Below are 16,114 nucleotides of genomic sequence, written 5' to 3' on the forward strand. Positions count from 1 at the left end.
GGCTTGATTGACCTGTAATTTCATTTAGGTTGTCGTAGCTCTCTACTTGAACATTCCGCTGGCAATACCTAAAGAAGCAAGTTTTTGTCACGCGTGAAAATGTAGAAAATTCTAAAAGGAAAGTTCATAAGTGTTTGTCGGGAAAAAAAAAAGACTTCGCAGCTAAAGGAATGTGCAGTCGTTCGAGAATCGAAACTCAGGATTACCACCACCTGACCGGGGCGTAATCGCTCCATCAGTTCGTTTTAACCATTAAGCTGACAGTTTGTACTGCTACGGAGGACTAAGCTCTAGCACATATAAATCGGCGTGATGATTTCTTTAATTAGGCTTTATGATCATCGTATATGATGTTGCGCCAAGACACTCATATTTTGGAACTTACTGCACAGCGGGTTCCACGCTTCACATTTTTCGTCGTTTTACCTGGGCACCATGCATAGCACGTCGTTTCAACTTTTTCCTGAAAAATCAAAGAAAACACGTCTGAAAAAAAAAACACTTTCCTTGGAAAGCGCCATAGGCTTGTTAAAGGACAGCGCATAATGTCTGAAGCGATCACACGCCCCAAAAAGCCGGGGCCATATCACCGACTGAATTAGCTTGCACATTTCGAATAGTGCAGAAGCCATGCACGCGCTAGATATATTTTTCGTGCAAGATAACTTTTTACCATCGTGCAAGCCGATAGAGCATGAGCAGGCGCGCTTGTGTGATAGAAACCTTGCCTTAATTCCTAGCCTAATTCTGGTTTACTATGCAGTACAGATAAAAATAAATTATACGCTCACGTGTCAATTAAACAATGAAGTCATGCAGGAGAGAAGCCTAAGATGCCTGCTTTTGCTATGGACTTTGGACTGCATCGAGCGCTCTATTCAGTTTTGTACCCGAGCGTACGTCTCATCTAATTGTTAAGCAGGCGACTCCACGCAACATGACTTCAGGCATCACCAATAGGCATACTCACGGTATAGTTGACGGACGAGACGAAATGTTCGCAGCCTTCTTCAGGAACGTGAAACATTAACATGGGTAAAGCGGGAGCTGTTAAAAAAAAAAACATGCATTAGCCTTGTTATCAAAGCTTCTGCCGTAAGGCTGTTAAACATCATCGCTGTGGTCAGTCAACTCAAACTCGCCGCTGAGCGTCAGATAATCACAGAGGTTGTAAAATAGCTAAGCGACGAAAAAATGCAGTGCCTGCTTTAAATTTGGGAAGAAATCTCAGACGATTTGTCAGCTTCGGCGTACTACCCGCCACGGTGGCTCAGTCAGCTAAAACGTTGCGCTGCTGAGCACGAGATCACGGGATCGAATCCCGGCCGCGGCGGCCGCATTTCGATGGCGGCGAAATACAAAAACGCCCGTGTGCTTGCGTTGTAGTGCACGTTAAAGAACCCCAGGTCGTCATAATTAATCCGGAGCCCTCCACTACGGCGTGCCTCATAATCAGAACTGGTTTTGGCGCGTGAAAACCCAGGAAGAAGAGCTTCGGCACATATATTACGATGCATCTCCGTTTTCATACAACGCAGAGAAAATGCTCAAGGCGTTTTCTTGCCCAGAAAAGACGCGCGGAACTATGGAAAATGAGCATGCTCTTGAAAAGTTCAGAGCTTCAGTGGCTGACCTTTCGACCCATCATTTAAATGGCACAAGAAGACAAATGTATTCTAACAGGGACCAGGTAATTGGCATTATATAGAGAGAGAGAAAAAAAAAGAGAGTGGAACAGAGAGAGAAATGAAAGACAGGGATGTTGAGGAAAATCTACTTTGCTTTACAGGATATGGTTGACTGTGCCTTGTGTGTCGACGTCCGCAAAGCATTTGACAGCGTCTTCCATGCACTGTTATCACAGAAACTTTCTTTGCTAGAATTGCGAGGTTTGTTCCTGCGTGTGCTTAGGGACTTCTTAAGAGGCAGACGCCAACAGGTTTTGTTAGGACAGTTTCAAAGCGCCTTTTCAGAAATCAAGTCTGCAGTTCCCCGGTGATACATATTAAGTCCGGTTTCATTCAACGTTTATTATGTTTACGACCTTTCATCCGCAATACAAGGGATTGCCTTTCAGCACGCTGACGACTCCTTTCAGGTATCCCGAACAACCATCTCTTCAGAGGCGATTTCTTCGCTTTAAGTTGGGACGTGCAGGGCGATGGAGTGGATTCGCAGGTAACCTCGTCAGTGTAAACGCATCGAAAAATGCTACATACATGTTTTCATAACCCATTGAAGAAAATGAATTTAGGCCACCGATTATTTTATACGCGCGTACGAGCGTACTGCTTGCACTTGCAACTCCATTCCTTACACATTTTCCATCAAATACGTTGGCATAAGCTTCGACAGTGATCTCTCTTGGAACTCGCATCTTGACTATGTTTGCCGTAAACTTCGATCAACTTCGATCTGTGTCTTGTGTGCTCTACAGAATCCGCAACCGGATGTCGTTGCTCGTGCGTGAAGCGATCGTCCATGCTTTGGCATACAGTGTGCATCGGTACGGAATTACCGTTTACGGGCATTGTTCCGCGAGCTAGCAAAACGGCGTTAACTCAGTTTTGCGTTTTGTGCTTAACACCATCTCATATGACCTCCTTCTTGAAAAAAAAAAGAAGAAACGTATTCAAAGCATTAGCTTTACTTGACTTGAACAGTTTATTATTGTAAACCGTAGTTCTGAAGCATTTTTCGCGCAGCCCTTACAAAATTTTGCATATTCCTTCCCGCTCCCTCACACCTAAAAAACGCTACTTGCATGCATTCTTCGCAGATCGACTAAATATGGCAAAATAACGCGCGATTATTAGGTTCCGTTCTTTCTGAACATATGGCAATCAAGCATCTATCACACATGGACAAAGCACAATCTAGAAAAGTTAATGAGAAACATCTCAGATTGAACGACTTTTGTTCTTTTGACGTCCTCTAAAAGGCAGCAATAATTAAATGTGTAACCGTGTCGTGCTTTCTTTTTTTCTTTTCCATCTTTATTTGCTAATGCTTGCACTTCTTGAGCTACGCTTTCGAGTTGCTCTTCAGATTCCTTCAATTTTTTTAACACGAAAGTGTTTTATGCCGGGGTCCACCAAGACTTCACTGACGTATTTCCGTCACGGATATGACGTTCTTACAATGTACACGAACATAATACAAAGAAAGAAACCAGAAGAAAAAGTTCCACAAACATGCAAAATTTGGAAATCGAACCCACGACCTCTCGGTCCGCGATGATAGATCGCCGAGCGTTTAACCCATTGCGCCACAAACGCATTTGCAGAGAGCTACACAGACGCGCCTTATATATCTAACACTCCTCCGTGTACCCGCGCTCTTGCTCGGGGCGGTGCCGCCGCCTACGAGCAGAAAAGAGAAGTACTGCATTATGCCACTAACGCGCACCGACAGTGAACGCTTCGGTGGTCTCAGCACTACGACGCCTCGATGCCAGCATTCGAAGGGACGCTGGCATCAAGAAGCACTACCAACGCCACCTAGGTGGCGTTCACCGTACTCAGCACAGCGGAGCGTGGCCTCCGCAATTAGCTCTGAAAATGTTTCTGAAGTTGATCGCGGAGGCTGCAATTACGACGCGCTGTACGCGCTGATTTGACTCGGTGACGATTCAGTTACGTGATTTGTCTTGCGCGTTGTATTAGTGTGTCAGTTACGTGCTTCGACTTCGCGTTGTGCTAGCGTGTGCAGCGTAGTGCAGCTTCCATATGCACGACGGTTGCTCATGGTCATCGACGTTGGTAGTCGTGATGGAGGAGACGTGCCACCAGGCGTGAGCGTGGGTGCATCAACGCCTAAGGGCGCTTTAGCCACAAAACACCAATAGACATTATATATCAATGTGCAATAAACATTACACTACTTCTGTGAAGACACGTTTCACTTTCGTGTTCTATACCGATTCCTATATAAGAGGGATCAACCACATTTTTTAATTGGCCGCTTCTCTAACGACCAGCAACATGCGTGAAGATTACATGAAATATTGACTGTACCTTACTGCGCACTTCTTTTTCGTGTTCCACCTATTCCTTTGCTCTGACGGAGTTATTTTTGTTCACTCTTTGCAAAATGCACAAAGTGTAATTGAAATAAGGACGACGTGTTCTTATTTCAATAGAACCTCCTTTGCTGTGCAGAATCCTTGAGCAGATTCATCCTTTGTTTCTTGTTTGCTAGTTTTTTTCTGCTATAATTGCATGTGAATTTATAGAAGTAACCCCAAAACTATGTATTTTTCTTGCCTTTCTTTATTTTATTTTTTATGTGTTAGTATTCTGTCTCATTTTTCGAATTAGCTTTCCCGGACCGTTTTCTCGTATTCTTAGCAGTTCATTGCTGCCTGCCAGGCACTGCCAGTCAAGCCCAATGTAGTTTTGGCAGGCCTGATAGTTGTACCTTTTCTATTGGATGCGTGCAATAGAACAATGCTAGTTATTATTATTATTACTATTATTCTTATTATTTTTATTATTATTATTACCCTACACTACCAGAGAGCTGGAAGAACGCCAACATTATACTTATCCATAAGAAGGGAGACGTTAAAGAACTGAAGAATTACAGACCCATTAGCTTGCTTTCAGTATTGTATAAAATATTCACCAAGATAATTTCCAATAGAATCAGGACAACACTTGACTTCAGTCAACCAAGAGAACAGGCTGGCTTCAGGAAGGGATATTCTACGATGGACCATATCCATGCCATCAATCAGGTAATCGAGAAATCTGCGGAGTACAATCAACCTCTCTATATGGCTTTCATAGATTATGAAAAGGCATTCGATTCAGTAGAGATATCAGCAGTCATAGAGGCATTGCGTAATCAAGGAGTGGAGGAGGCATACGTGAATATCTTGGCAAATATCTACAATGATTCCACAGCTACCTTGGTTCTCCACAAGAAAAGTAGAAAGATACCTATCAAGAAAGGGGTCAGGCAAGGAGACACAATTTCTCCAATGCTATTCACTGCATGCTTAGAAGAAGTATTCAAGCTCTTAGACTGGGAAGGATTAGGAGTGAGGATCGATGGCGAATATCTCAGCAATCTTCGGTTTGCAGAGGACATTGTCCTATTGAGCAACAATGGAGAGGAATTACAACAAATGATTGAGGACCTTCATCGAGAAAGTGCAAGAATTGGGTTGAAGATGAATATGCAGAAGACAAAAATAATGTTCAATAGCCTGGCAAGGGAACAAGAATTCAGGATCGCCAGTCAGCCTCTAGAATCTGTAAAGGAATATGTTTATCTAGGTCAATTACTCACAGGGGACCCTGATCATGAGAAAGAAATTTACAGAAGAATAAAATTAGGTTGGAGTGCATACGGCAGGCATTGCCAAATCCTGACTGGGAGCTTACCACTGTCGTTGAAAAGAAAAGTGTACAATCATTGCATTCTACCGGTGCTAACATACGGGGCAGAAACTTGGAGGTTAACAAAGAAGCTCGAGAACAAGTTAAGGACCGCACAAAGAGCAATGGAACGAAAAATCTTAGGAGTAACGTTAAGAGACAGGAAGAGAGCGGTGTGGATCAGAGAACAAACGGGGGTAGACGACATTCTAGTTGACATTAAGCGGAAGAAATGGAGCTGGGCAGGCCATGTAATGCGTAGGATGGATAACCGGTCGACCATTAGGGTTACAGAATGGATACCAAGAGAAGGGAAGCGCAGTCGAGGACGGCAGAAAGTCAGGTGGGATGATGAGGTTAGGAAATTCGCAGGCGCAAGTTGGAATACGCTAGCGCAAGACAGGGGTAATTGGAGATCGCAGGGAGAGGCCTTCGTCCTGCAGTGGACATAAATATAGGCTGATGATGATGACACTGCGATGGCAGATAGTGGCAGAGATGAAAAAGAAAGGAAAGCGTAAAAACAGGAGTGCTATTCGCATTCTACACTTTCACAGAGACATGTCTATCGCAAAAAGCACCGTATATACGCTTGAACGGCCTTCCGATGTGAGGGCAACTTATGTGATGATGAGGATGACGAGATGACAACCCTAACAACGCGTGTTATTTCAATGCGCTCTTCGGGAGTTGCACACCATATTGTCATTTTATCGTGACGGTGAGGAATCAGATCGTGGCACTACGGCAACTCGTCAAAACAACTCTTTGCTGGCTGAACCTGTGCTCACAAAAACAAGTTGCACTCGGGCAGAAGGATAGTGACGAGCACAGGCGCCGACCGTCGAAATGCGATCAAGGTCAAGCGCGCCGCCTACTTATGCATGACTCGGCGTAGATTGGAACGTAATCCCTGGTGTTCGCTTTTGCTCTAGAATGTACAAGATTAGCCGCGTCACGCATGTAGTCTTATTAAACAAGGAGAAGGAGAGAAAGAGATAAGGCAGGGATGTTAACCAGAAATGCGTCTGGTTGGCTACCCTACTCTGGGGGACGGGAAAGAGGGAATAGAACGATGAGATAGAGAGAGGAGGGGGGGGGGGGGGGGAGGAAGGATATGGTGAGCTCGCGCACGCACGCGGAGGGCCAGAGCAACTCGAAGGCGTTCACATACGCCAGTCACCCTCAAGAAAGCAACAGTGCCTTCACAGCTTTTTGTGGGCCGACGAGCGATGGGGATGGTCTTCAAGTAGCACTTCCATGGACAACGGCCGATCGTCCAGTCGTCGCAATGCGCTTCGATAATGTTTGTCTTTCCGACTGAAACCGATCGTAGTGGCACAATAAACGCTTGCTGTTCTGTTCGATACCGCAGACGTCGCACGCCGCACTTTCAGTCATTCCAATCAAAGCAGAGTACGCCTTCGTGAAAGCCACTCCCAACCACAGCCGGTGTAGAAGCGATGCATCACGTCGGTGAATCCCGGGTGGAGGTCGGAGTTGGAGCGAAGGGTTCAGTTCGTGTAGCCTGGTGCGCCTTATATTTGGGGTGTTCCACTCTGTTAAAGATAGCTTGCGTGCCAGGTGACGAAGCTGCCTTGCAGCGTCTCTCCTGGAAAGAGGAATGGGAAGGCTGTGTTGTTCTTGATGTGACTCTCGGGCAGCTTTGTTTACGTGATCGTTCCCCCTGATGCCGCAATGGCCAGGGAGCCACTGGAAAACAATTTCGTGGCTTTATTGGTGTAGTTTGACAATTCCGTACGTTAGTTGTTCGTGAGCTCCACATCGGAGAACTGCCTGCATACTGTATAAAGCCGGTCTCGAATCGGAAAACACGGCCCATGTACCAGGACTTTCTCCGTCTATAAATTGAAGTGCACTGCGCAGAGCCGTGAGCCGTGGACGTCGTGACATGTGACGTCTTGAATCGCAGTGTTACTCCTCTCGTCGGTACAAACACAGCACCGCCAGAACTGGTCGATGTAGTCGAACCGTCCGTATAGACGTGCACGTGACTACTGTATCTCTCGTACAACAGGAGTAAGCTCAATTTTTTTAGGGCAGACCGTAATAGATCTGACTTTTTCTGAAGTCCTGGAATTCCGACCTGTACTTCAGTATGGCACAAACACCATGGAGGAGACACCTGCCTGGCCGCAGGTGCGTACCCCGATGTAAGCGAGGCACGATATGCACTGACAGTTGTGCTATATGACGTTCGGGTTCTTTCCCCGTTGCGTGCGGCGAGGTGGTGGCAAGGGGTCCGGGCAATGTGCCTGACATATGCACTCATCCTCTCGACGGCTATGTGCGTCGTTAATGAATAATCTTAAGCAATGGCGATAGTTTCAGCCGTTCACGTACGGCGTGGTACTCCAAGGCACATCCTAAGAGCTTGCGCCTGAATGCTCTGAATTGTACGCAAGTTAGTTTTGAAGGTGTAGGGTATAACAGGTAGGCTGTATCGGAGGAACTCAACAAAAAATACCCTGTATAGTTGTAACGTGGATTGTGTGGACACCCCCCAGTTCTTTCCTGCAAGGAACTTGAACAAATGACAAATAGCCATCAGGCGCTTTTTCACGTGGTTGACGTGAGATATCCAGGACAGATCTCTGTCAATCACAACTCCCAAGACCCTGTGACTCCTACTGAACGATATCACTTGTCCGTTGATTGATATGTCGTATGCATACATTGGCTTCTGGCTAAATGCCACCACTGCGCACTTTCCCACGTCGCCTCCAATCCTTGTTTACGTAGGTAGCATGATGTCGATGAGGCCGCCTTCTAAAGCCGAGCACGAATGTGAAGCCGTGTCACCCCTGACGTCCAGATACAGATACAGCGTAGATAGAGAGTCGAACGGGGCTTGGCAGGTTCTCGATTCGTCCAATAAGGGTCAGATTAAAGAGCGTCGGGCTTAGTACTCCGCCTTGAGGGACTCTGCGGCTGCTGTAATACTAGGGTGTTAGGCCATCCTCGGTGAGCACGTAGAATGATCGCATCTGTAGGTAGCTGCGAACCCAGAGGTATGTCTTCCCACCAAGTCCTATTACTTCTAGCGCATTAAGGATAGCTCATAGGTGACGTTGTCGTAAGCCCCCTAAATTTAACGTCTAGAAACAAGGCAGCAAACAAGGCCTTCTGGAATTCGACGTACGTTACCAAGTCGGCAACGTTGTCTATAGACGAACGGCCGCACCTAAATCCTGTCAACGTGTCTGGGTAAATTTTATAGTGCTCTAGGCGCCACTCCAGTCGTGTTAGCACCATCCGGTCCATTACTTTTCCTACACAACTAGAAAATGTGATCGGACGGTATGACGAAATGTCCAAAGGCGCCTTGCCAGCTTTGAGGAGCGGAATCAGGCGACTTTACTTCCATTCCTGCGGAACGCTACCTGTCTGCCACGAGTCGTTGTACAGAAGCAGGAGTGCCGTTCGAGCTCGTTCACCAAGGTTACACAGAGCACAGATGACATTGTCCTATTCAGCAACAATGGGGACAAATTACAGCAAATGATTGAGGGCCTTAACCGAGAAAGTGTAAGAGTGGGGTTCAAGATTAATATGCAGAAGACAAAGATAGCCTGGCAAGGCAACAAGAATTCAGGATCGCCAGTCAGCATCTAGAGTATGTAAAGGAGTACGTTTATCTAGGCCAATTACTCACAGGGGACCCTGACCATGAGAAATAAATTTATAGAAGGATAAAATTGGGCTGGAGTGCATATGGCAGGCATTACCAAATCCTGACTAGGAGATTACCACTGTCGTTGAAAAGAAAAATGTACAATCATCGCATTCTACCGGTGCTAACATATGAGGCAGAAGCTTGTTAACAAAGAAGCTCGAAAACAAGTTAAGGGCCGCACAAAGAGCAATGGAACCATAAATGTTAGGCCTAACGTTAAGAGACAGGAAGAGAGCGGTGTGGATCAGAGAACAAACCGGGATAGCCGATATTCTAGTTTACATTAGGCGGAAAAAGTGGAGCTGGGCAGGCCATGTAATGCGTAGGATAGATAACTGGTGGACCATTAGAGTTACAGAATGGATGCCAAGAGAAGGGATGCGCAGTCGAGGGTAGCAGAAAACTAGGTGGAGTGATGAAGTTAGGAAATTCGCAGGCACAAGTTGGAATCAGCTAGCGCAAGACAGGGGTAATTGGAGGTCGCAGGGAGAGGCCTTCGTCTTGCAGTGGACATAAATATAGGATGATGATGATGATGATGATGATGATGATGATGATGATGATGATGATGATGATGATGATGATGATGATGATGATGATGATTACACAGAACACGGTATGTAATGCCATCTGGTCTTGGCGCTGAGGAACGCCTGCATAAAGCAAGCGCAGCTTCAAGCTCGTCCAGAGAAAAAGGGCACTCCATACGGGGATCACGTGAGGATGGTGCGTGGTCAGGAGTCTGCGTTCCAGTTGAATTTGCTACACCGGCAATCCTCCTACAGAAGGATTCTGCGACTTAAATCTCGCTGCATTCTAGGTAAAGAGCCAGGGAATTAAATGGGTGGTGCTGTCCAGGGGTTGCACGGAGGCCACGAACAGTTCTTTATATAAGAGACAAAGGCTTTCGGGGATCCAGAGACTAGCAGAAAGACGCCCATTTTTGTGAAGCCAGCTTATTCATCCGGCGCTGTATTTTCTTATGTGTGCGTCTGGCCAATCTCAAATCATGAATGGATCACGTGCGGAATCTTCGTTCCGCACGGCGGCGAAGAACGCGAAGTTTCTCTAGCTCGATGCCGAATACGCTGCGTACGGAGCTTTTTAATATCGAATGTGTGGCAACCTTTTATTGCGTCCCCTAGGCTGGATGGTATCTCGTCTCGACAGCAGTCTTCTAGGATTGATTAAAATTTCGGCCAGTTGATGGATTGGACGGCACAGGAGAACTTGGAGCTATAGTCAGCCCCTCAATCGTGAGATAAGTTGGGTTGTGGTCACTTCCTTGCGTTTCCAAGTCCGAGAACCATTGAACTCTTCTGTTAAAGGAGCGCGAAACAAAGCTAAGGTCGAGACAGCTACTATACGCCGTTCCTCGCAGATATGTGGGGCTTCCATTATTTAACAAGCAAAGTTCTCGTTCAGATACAATCGACACCAATCTTCTGCCCCTCGAGTTAATCTTAGAGCTTCCCCAGAGATAATGGTGGGCATTGAAATTTCCAGTGATCACCCATGGCTGTGGAGACATTGTCAAAATTTCCCGTAAGCGTTCGCAGTTTAGACGACTTGATGGTGATAAGTAGGCTCCCAGAATTGTGAAGGTGACCTCGCTCTTCTTCACAGTCAAACACATGTACTGGTTTTTATTATCAGGTGACACTGCGTGATGAACGTTTGTCAAGTCACGGCGTATGAAAGAATAATCTTGCTGTATTGTCCCTGGTTGGAAGACGTAATGCACTCACATCTGGACAGTCTGATGGGAGATGACAGTTTTGGCTCAAAAATGACAATAATGGGAAACTGATTCACGAATACAAACTGTCGAAAGTCGGATAAAAATAAGATTTTGCGACAACATAGGCAGCAGATAGAATTGGCAATAACATTCGAGAAATTTCAGATGCATGCAAGCGTATCTCGTACCGAGCGATAGCTTTAACATGGCTTTAACAAAAGTTAGCAGGTGAAAAGCGGTCACCTAATAAGGATAAACAATGTACTATCACTGTATGTAAAGGCTACAATGCCAAACGCGTGGCAAAGCTGTCGCGCGTTGTAGCTCATACTGAGAACGGTAGTACACGCGTCAATATTACGCTGAACATTGTGCTGTTAAGGAGTGCTACTTACGCGTTATGATGCACTGGCCGTTCTTGCAAATTCCCTCAACAATGTGGTCGGAGACTGTGGGAACATGCACCTTCCTTGCATAATTGAGCTGCGAATGGTAAGAACAATAGACGATGTGCGAAGTTCCGTAATCAGGCTTTCCCACACGTCCTAACTTGTCCTTACCAAGATGGCTGCGTTCTCGTTTATTTCCAAGTTAAAGGTGAGGCGCGCTTTTTTGAAAGCTTCTGTGGTGCGGGTACACAAAGCGGCGGGAATTATGTCAACCAGCCAGCATTCCTACACCTTATTGACGATTCTAGCCCAAGGTCCGCCTTCTTGGTTAGGTCAGAAAAGGTGTGCGGAGAACCGCACATGCATAATTCCGCGCATCATCCATAGGTCGGGTCAAACATCTCCATGTTCTTCGACAAAGGATGTAATGTTTTACTGGCTTAGTGCAAGCTGTACAGAATTGAAAACAGCTTGTTACATGAGAGTAAAATATTTATTGTATATGTGAACCATAGTTATATCTCTATATCGTTTAACAAGGTTGAATACAGTTTAATACAAATATTCTCGCCCACCCTTGGCATGCGCTTGGACACGAGTTCTCCTGAGTGTTACGGCGAGAAATTAGTACGCATTACTGAAACCAGCTGGCATGCCCATTTTGGGAGCTAGACATAGCCAGAAGCAAATATAAGAACATAAACGAATAATACCTTAATTTAGACAATAAATCACCATATAACTAGCATAAGTATAGTATTTAATATGCTTAGCAGCATTTGATTGAGGTTACGAAGTCGGTTTTCATATTTTACCCCTGATAGGCCTCTTCTCACTGTTCTGCATACGCCATCTTCCAAATAAGAAGAATCACCAACGGAATAATGTGATGAGAAACCCTATCCATAAGTCGCATCTTCTTCACCAAATGACTCAAATGCTCACGACCAAATGACTAAAAATTTACTAATATAACTAATACTAAACATTGTTACAATGTGGCGCACAAAACTTGAAAACACACGTTGGAAGATGACTACAGCAGTCTTTATATAGCATAGTACAGCCATCACCTATAAAGTTGCGGTGCATAGCGATTCCAACACGGACCTTCTATTTGCATATTTTTTAAGGAGTGCTGGACGCATGTAGGTGGTGCTTACCAGACAAGGAGTTCCATCTTGTAGCCGTTGCGTCGAGTTATTTTTGCAAAAATCCGTGCACCTTACTGCAAGAACCTGGTAACCAGGGTGAAAAGGACGGGTATAAAATACACACTGGACGTAAGTGTTTATTGGATGTTTAAGTCCGGCGAGTACATTACACAGCTCGCAGGTTTAGATATAGGGCGGGAATTCTCAAATTTTGTTTGCGTTTTGTGTATATTTATCACAGGCCTCTTGTGTTGTTCCTCGCAGTATTCCTGGTGTATATATAAGCAGCAAGATCAAAGTATTCCTGATTTGTTGCACCAGAGCCCAGAAGAATCTGGATATGGCAGTTTCGACAAGGAGAGAAGGATTTCGTTTTCACGGCCTAGACATATACACAGCTTACAATGAAAGGGGGATGTGGACGCCTGTGGGGGGAATCAATGCAGTTCGCCTTGCAGTTCGAAAGAACGTGGATGCCTTAATGTCTCCCATCATACTCAGGCTTTTTTACTCCTGTAGGTGTCTGTATTCTTTGTGATTGATCATTTGTAGCTCATGTCATGTGCAGGAACATCCACTATAGATGAAAACATTTCCGTAGTATTCAATCACACAAATCGACAGACACTGAAACAAAGGAGAAGTTAGTTATGTTTATTTGAAATGTTGAGCTCTTCATTTCTTTATTGCAACTAAACGTAGCAAATCACGTCCTCTATGGTTTTTCTGGTATCACTCTCTGTCACTGCGTATGGTTGTGGCCAACAACAACGCAAGCCTCTCAGAACTTAACCACCTGTTCTTGTTGCTCATTAGTAATCAGAGCGACAGTCATACACTTTGGCTTGCCGTAAGTTTCATAAGCCACGGCGGCAATTCTTGCATACCAACGAAATGTCTTAACAAAACGTCGCTTTAAGCATTGAAGCACAAAATTAACTGGAACGTCAATGCATTTCTCCGCAAACTTGGGGAATTAATATCTCAAAAGAGATGTCATCCTGAGAATTCGTTCCAAGTGGATCAGCCTTGCGAATTCCACGGCTAGAATTTGTAAATTGCCATATGGGTCATAAGCTAATCAGTTAAAACATTAATTAGTGAATTTTTGTTAATTAGGCGATTACGCATTTCAGTTTTTTGCGAAATTAATGTCCACCTCTACGAGTAGACCATCTCATGTACTAGAATTGTGCTATCTGCCACAGTCAAGGTTAAAAAAAATATTGAGTGTTAGCTGAAACACCGGTGCGTTGCTGTAAAAGGCCATAATGGATATCACGAAGTGATTTCGGCTCCCCTTCAACTTCACTGCAACGAGCTTTTACTGTATTCCAGTGGCGTAGCTCAGTGGCGAAATCAAAGCGTTACCCCATTTTGCGAAGCTAATCGCATTAACGTTCACCATGATCCTGAGATTGTTTGGGCCGGAATTATTTTTATTCGGTTGAACTTGCTGTCTTCCATATCCGTTTTACTTTGTCAGTAAGGAGCGACGTATATGTCGTTCAAATACACACGTCCACTGAGGAAAGCTTAATCTATCGCTTTTCATTTCAGAGCTAAGAAGGCAAGGGACAATGACTACTAATCAATGCTTTCCCCGAATAGACGACCGCGTACGTCATCGACGTCGTGTGCACGTCGAAGTCTGATTTCCTCTCAGCTTTTCAAGTTCTGAGCTGTTCCTATATTTAGCTAAAAAGTGTGCGATATATATACGGGCAGCGGAAGCAACGAGTAGTAAATAACGTGGCGTGAAATTACATTAAACTTATACATTTTGGCACGTGCGAAGACTGTATTGCGCACATTAAATATAGTTCCTCCACAAGTGCAGTAGGATGTTCACGTGCGATACCTTCGCTTTCAAAGCCGGGTCTCGTATGAAAAATTGACGCAGTGCTATGCGATAACGAACGCCGCGTCAAGTATATACCTTTTGCGGCACCGTCTACCCATAGGTGCCGCAATACCTATGCCGTTATACCAAATTCTCCTCCCCTGGTGCTTCGTGGACAGAGTGCTCGCTGTAAAAGGTATATACTGCCCTCAATTTGAGCAAAATTACGCACAAGTTTTTCATCGCGAAGATGGTTGCACATATGGTCGCCGTGCGCACGCAAATGCAGCGCGAGCTCTGTTTGCAAGGCTCGAGAATGTATACATCAAATGTTGGTACACTTCGAATCCTTGCACGAGCACATTTGAAAAGTGGTAGTTAAGAATAGCAGCTTCAACCAACTCAGCCAATCACATTCGTCGTTATGACTTCTATAATACTCACTCTTCCATTCCTCCGCGTAGTTGAATCTACGCATCCGTTTGGATGAGTCCACGGTGTGAAATCTGAAACGGCGCGTACGTGGCACAATTTTCTCCGTTGCTTGCGAAGCAGCTATGATTTTAGGTGCACAAGGCGCTCGCCATATACTTTGTAAGTTGAAATTATGATGCAGTATATTAAATAACAAATATCCACAAAGAATTTACATCTTTTCAATGACGCGTATCATTTGATTTAATTATAAGGATGAGCGTTACATTTAGACAAAACTATCGCAATTCCAACCATTTGTTAGCGAGAATTTCTAGGAACTGGTCCCCTGGCTTCTTACGTTCATATCAAGACAACGCTGTTACCAAGCAGTTATAATGGTATTTCTCTACACGCATTGTTTTACGCGGTTTTAACATACACTTGCCAAGTTTCTCGCCTTCTTCCTCTTTTTGTCTTTATTTTATTCAAATATGTTTTACTACTCTTTAGCTGTTTTTTAGTTGACGTTCTCGGCCTGATATATTTTTCGTGCTCTTTCGTGCTGTTTTTCCCAGCACCCTTGTCTTCTTTTCATCACTCTTAAAAAGCAAATGGGCGTGGCGGCTCGTCTAGCGGCGCTTGATAGCTGCCCCCCCCCCCCTTCTTTTTTAAATATTTTCTCCGCTGTTTATAAATGCATTTTGCATTTTCACAATCTGTATAGCAATATAAGGTACGCTCGCTCGCATTGCAGATAACTAAAACGAAGAGCTTCTGACTTTAATCTCTTCTAGGAGGACTGCTTACGCAAATTATGAATTATGAAGTATGAATGTTTACCTGCTGTGACGCAGGTCCCGTTGCGACAAACACCGGTTCTCTTTGTGTATTCGCCCTCGTGACTGTCTTTCTTGAGCTAGTGACCAAATTATGAAGAAAAAAATGGGAGGGGGGGGGGTAGGAGTGCGGAGGGAGTTAATTTCTTCAGCGCATCGAATATGGGAACCCTATTCCGGCGACGCGTGCCACCGCTTTAACACTCACCGCGCATAGTCGTCCATCGTCGAGCTTCGTTTCGTTCCAGGTTTGGTTCTTCCCCTCAAGGCAGCTGGCGACGCATCCATCTGCGACTTGAAGCTGGTCGTAGCCATCAGAAATATATCTCATTGCCAAACAGAAGCGTGCTTTTGTCATGATAACAAGGGTTATGGCTAAATCGGGTTCCTCGGTAACGGTTCAGGCACATGTGGTAGGCTTTTGTCATTTCATGATCACACCTCTTTAATCGACACACTCATGCTTTTCTTGTGCATTTCCATGTGCTATTGTAAATTTTCTTCAAGGTGGGTCGAAGTAGTTACGACCTGTACTCTGCGGCTTCTTGATCATCCTAGTGCATTGAACAATTACTTGAGTGACGCGAATGAATGAATTGAAGGATATGAAGGAAAGATATGAAAAAAAGAAGGATCGTAATGGAGAATAGGAA

The 16,114-nt window shown here is 44.9% G+C and overlaps 1 protein-coding gene across 2 annotated transcripts in view; it reads right to left on the reverse strand.

Moving 5' to 3' along the window:
• Positions 1-16,114, reverse strand: part of LOC119446045 (uncharacterized) — a 75,286-nt gene that overhangs the window by 22,106 nt on the left and 37,066 nt on the right. For both annotated transcript variants that reach the window (XM_049663851.1, XM_049663850.1), the window contains exons 6-12: positions 15,670-15,762; positions 15,466-15,541; positions 14,653-14,714; positions 12,375-12,449; positions 11,218-11,305; positions 971-1,047; positions 386-463 (exon numbers count right to left, since the gene is read on the reverse strand). In XM_049663851.1, coding sequence (XP_049519808.1) covers positions 386-463; positions 971-1,047; positions 11,218-11,305; positions 12,375-12,449; positions 14,653-14,714; positions 15,466-15,541; positions 15,670-15,762 — 549 coding nt within the window. The remainder of the gene's footprint in view (positions 1-385; positions 464-970; positions 1,048-11,217; positions 11,306-12,374; positions 12,450-14,652; positions 14,715-15,465; positions 15,542-15,669; positions 15,763-16,114) is intronic.

Source organism: Dermacentor silvarum, chromosome 3 (genome assembly GCF_013339745.2).
Source record: "Dermacentor silvarum isolate Dsil-2018 chromosome 3, BIME_Dsil_1.4, whole genome shotgun sequence".
Lineage (NCBI taxonomy): Eukaryota > Metazoa > Arthropoda > Arachnida > Ixodida > Ixodidae > Dermacentor > Dermacentor silvarum.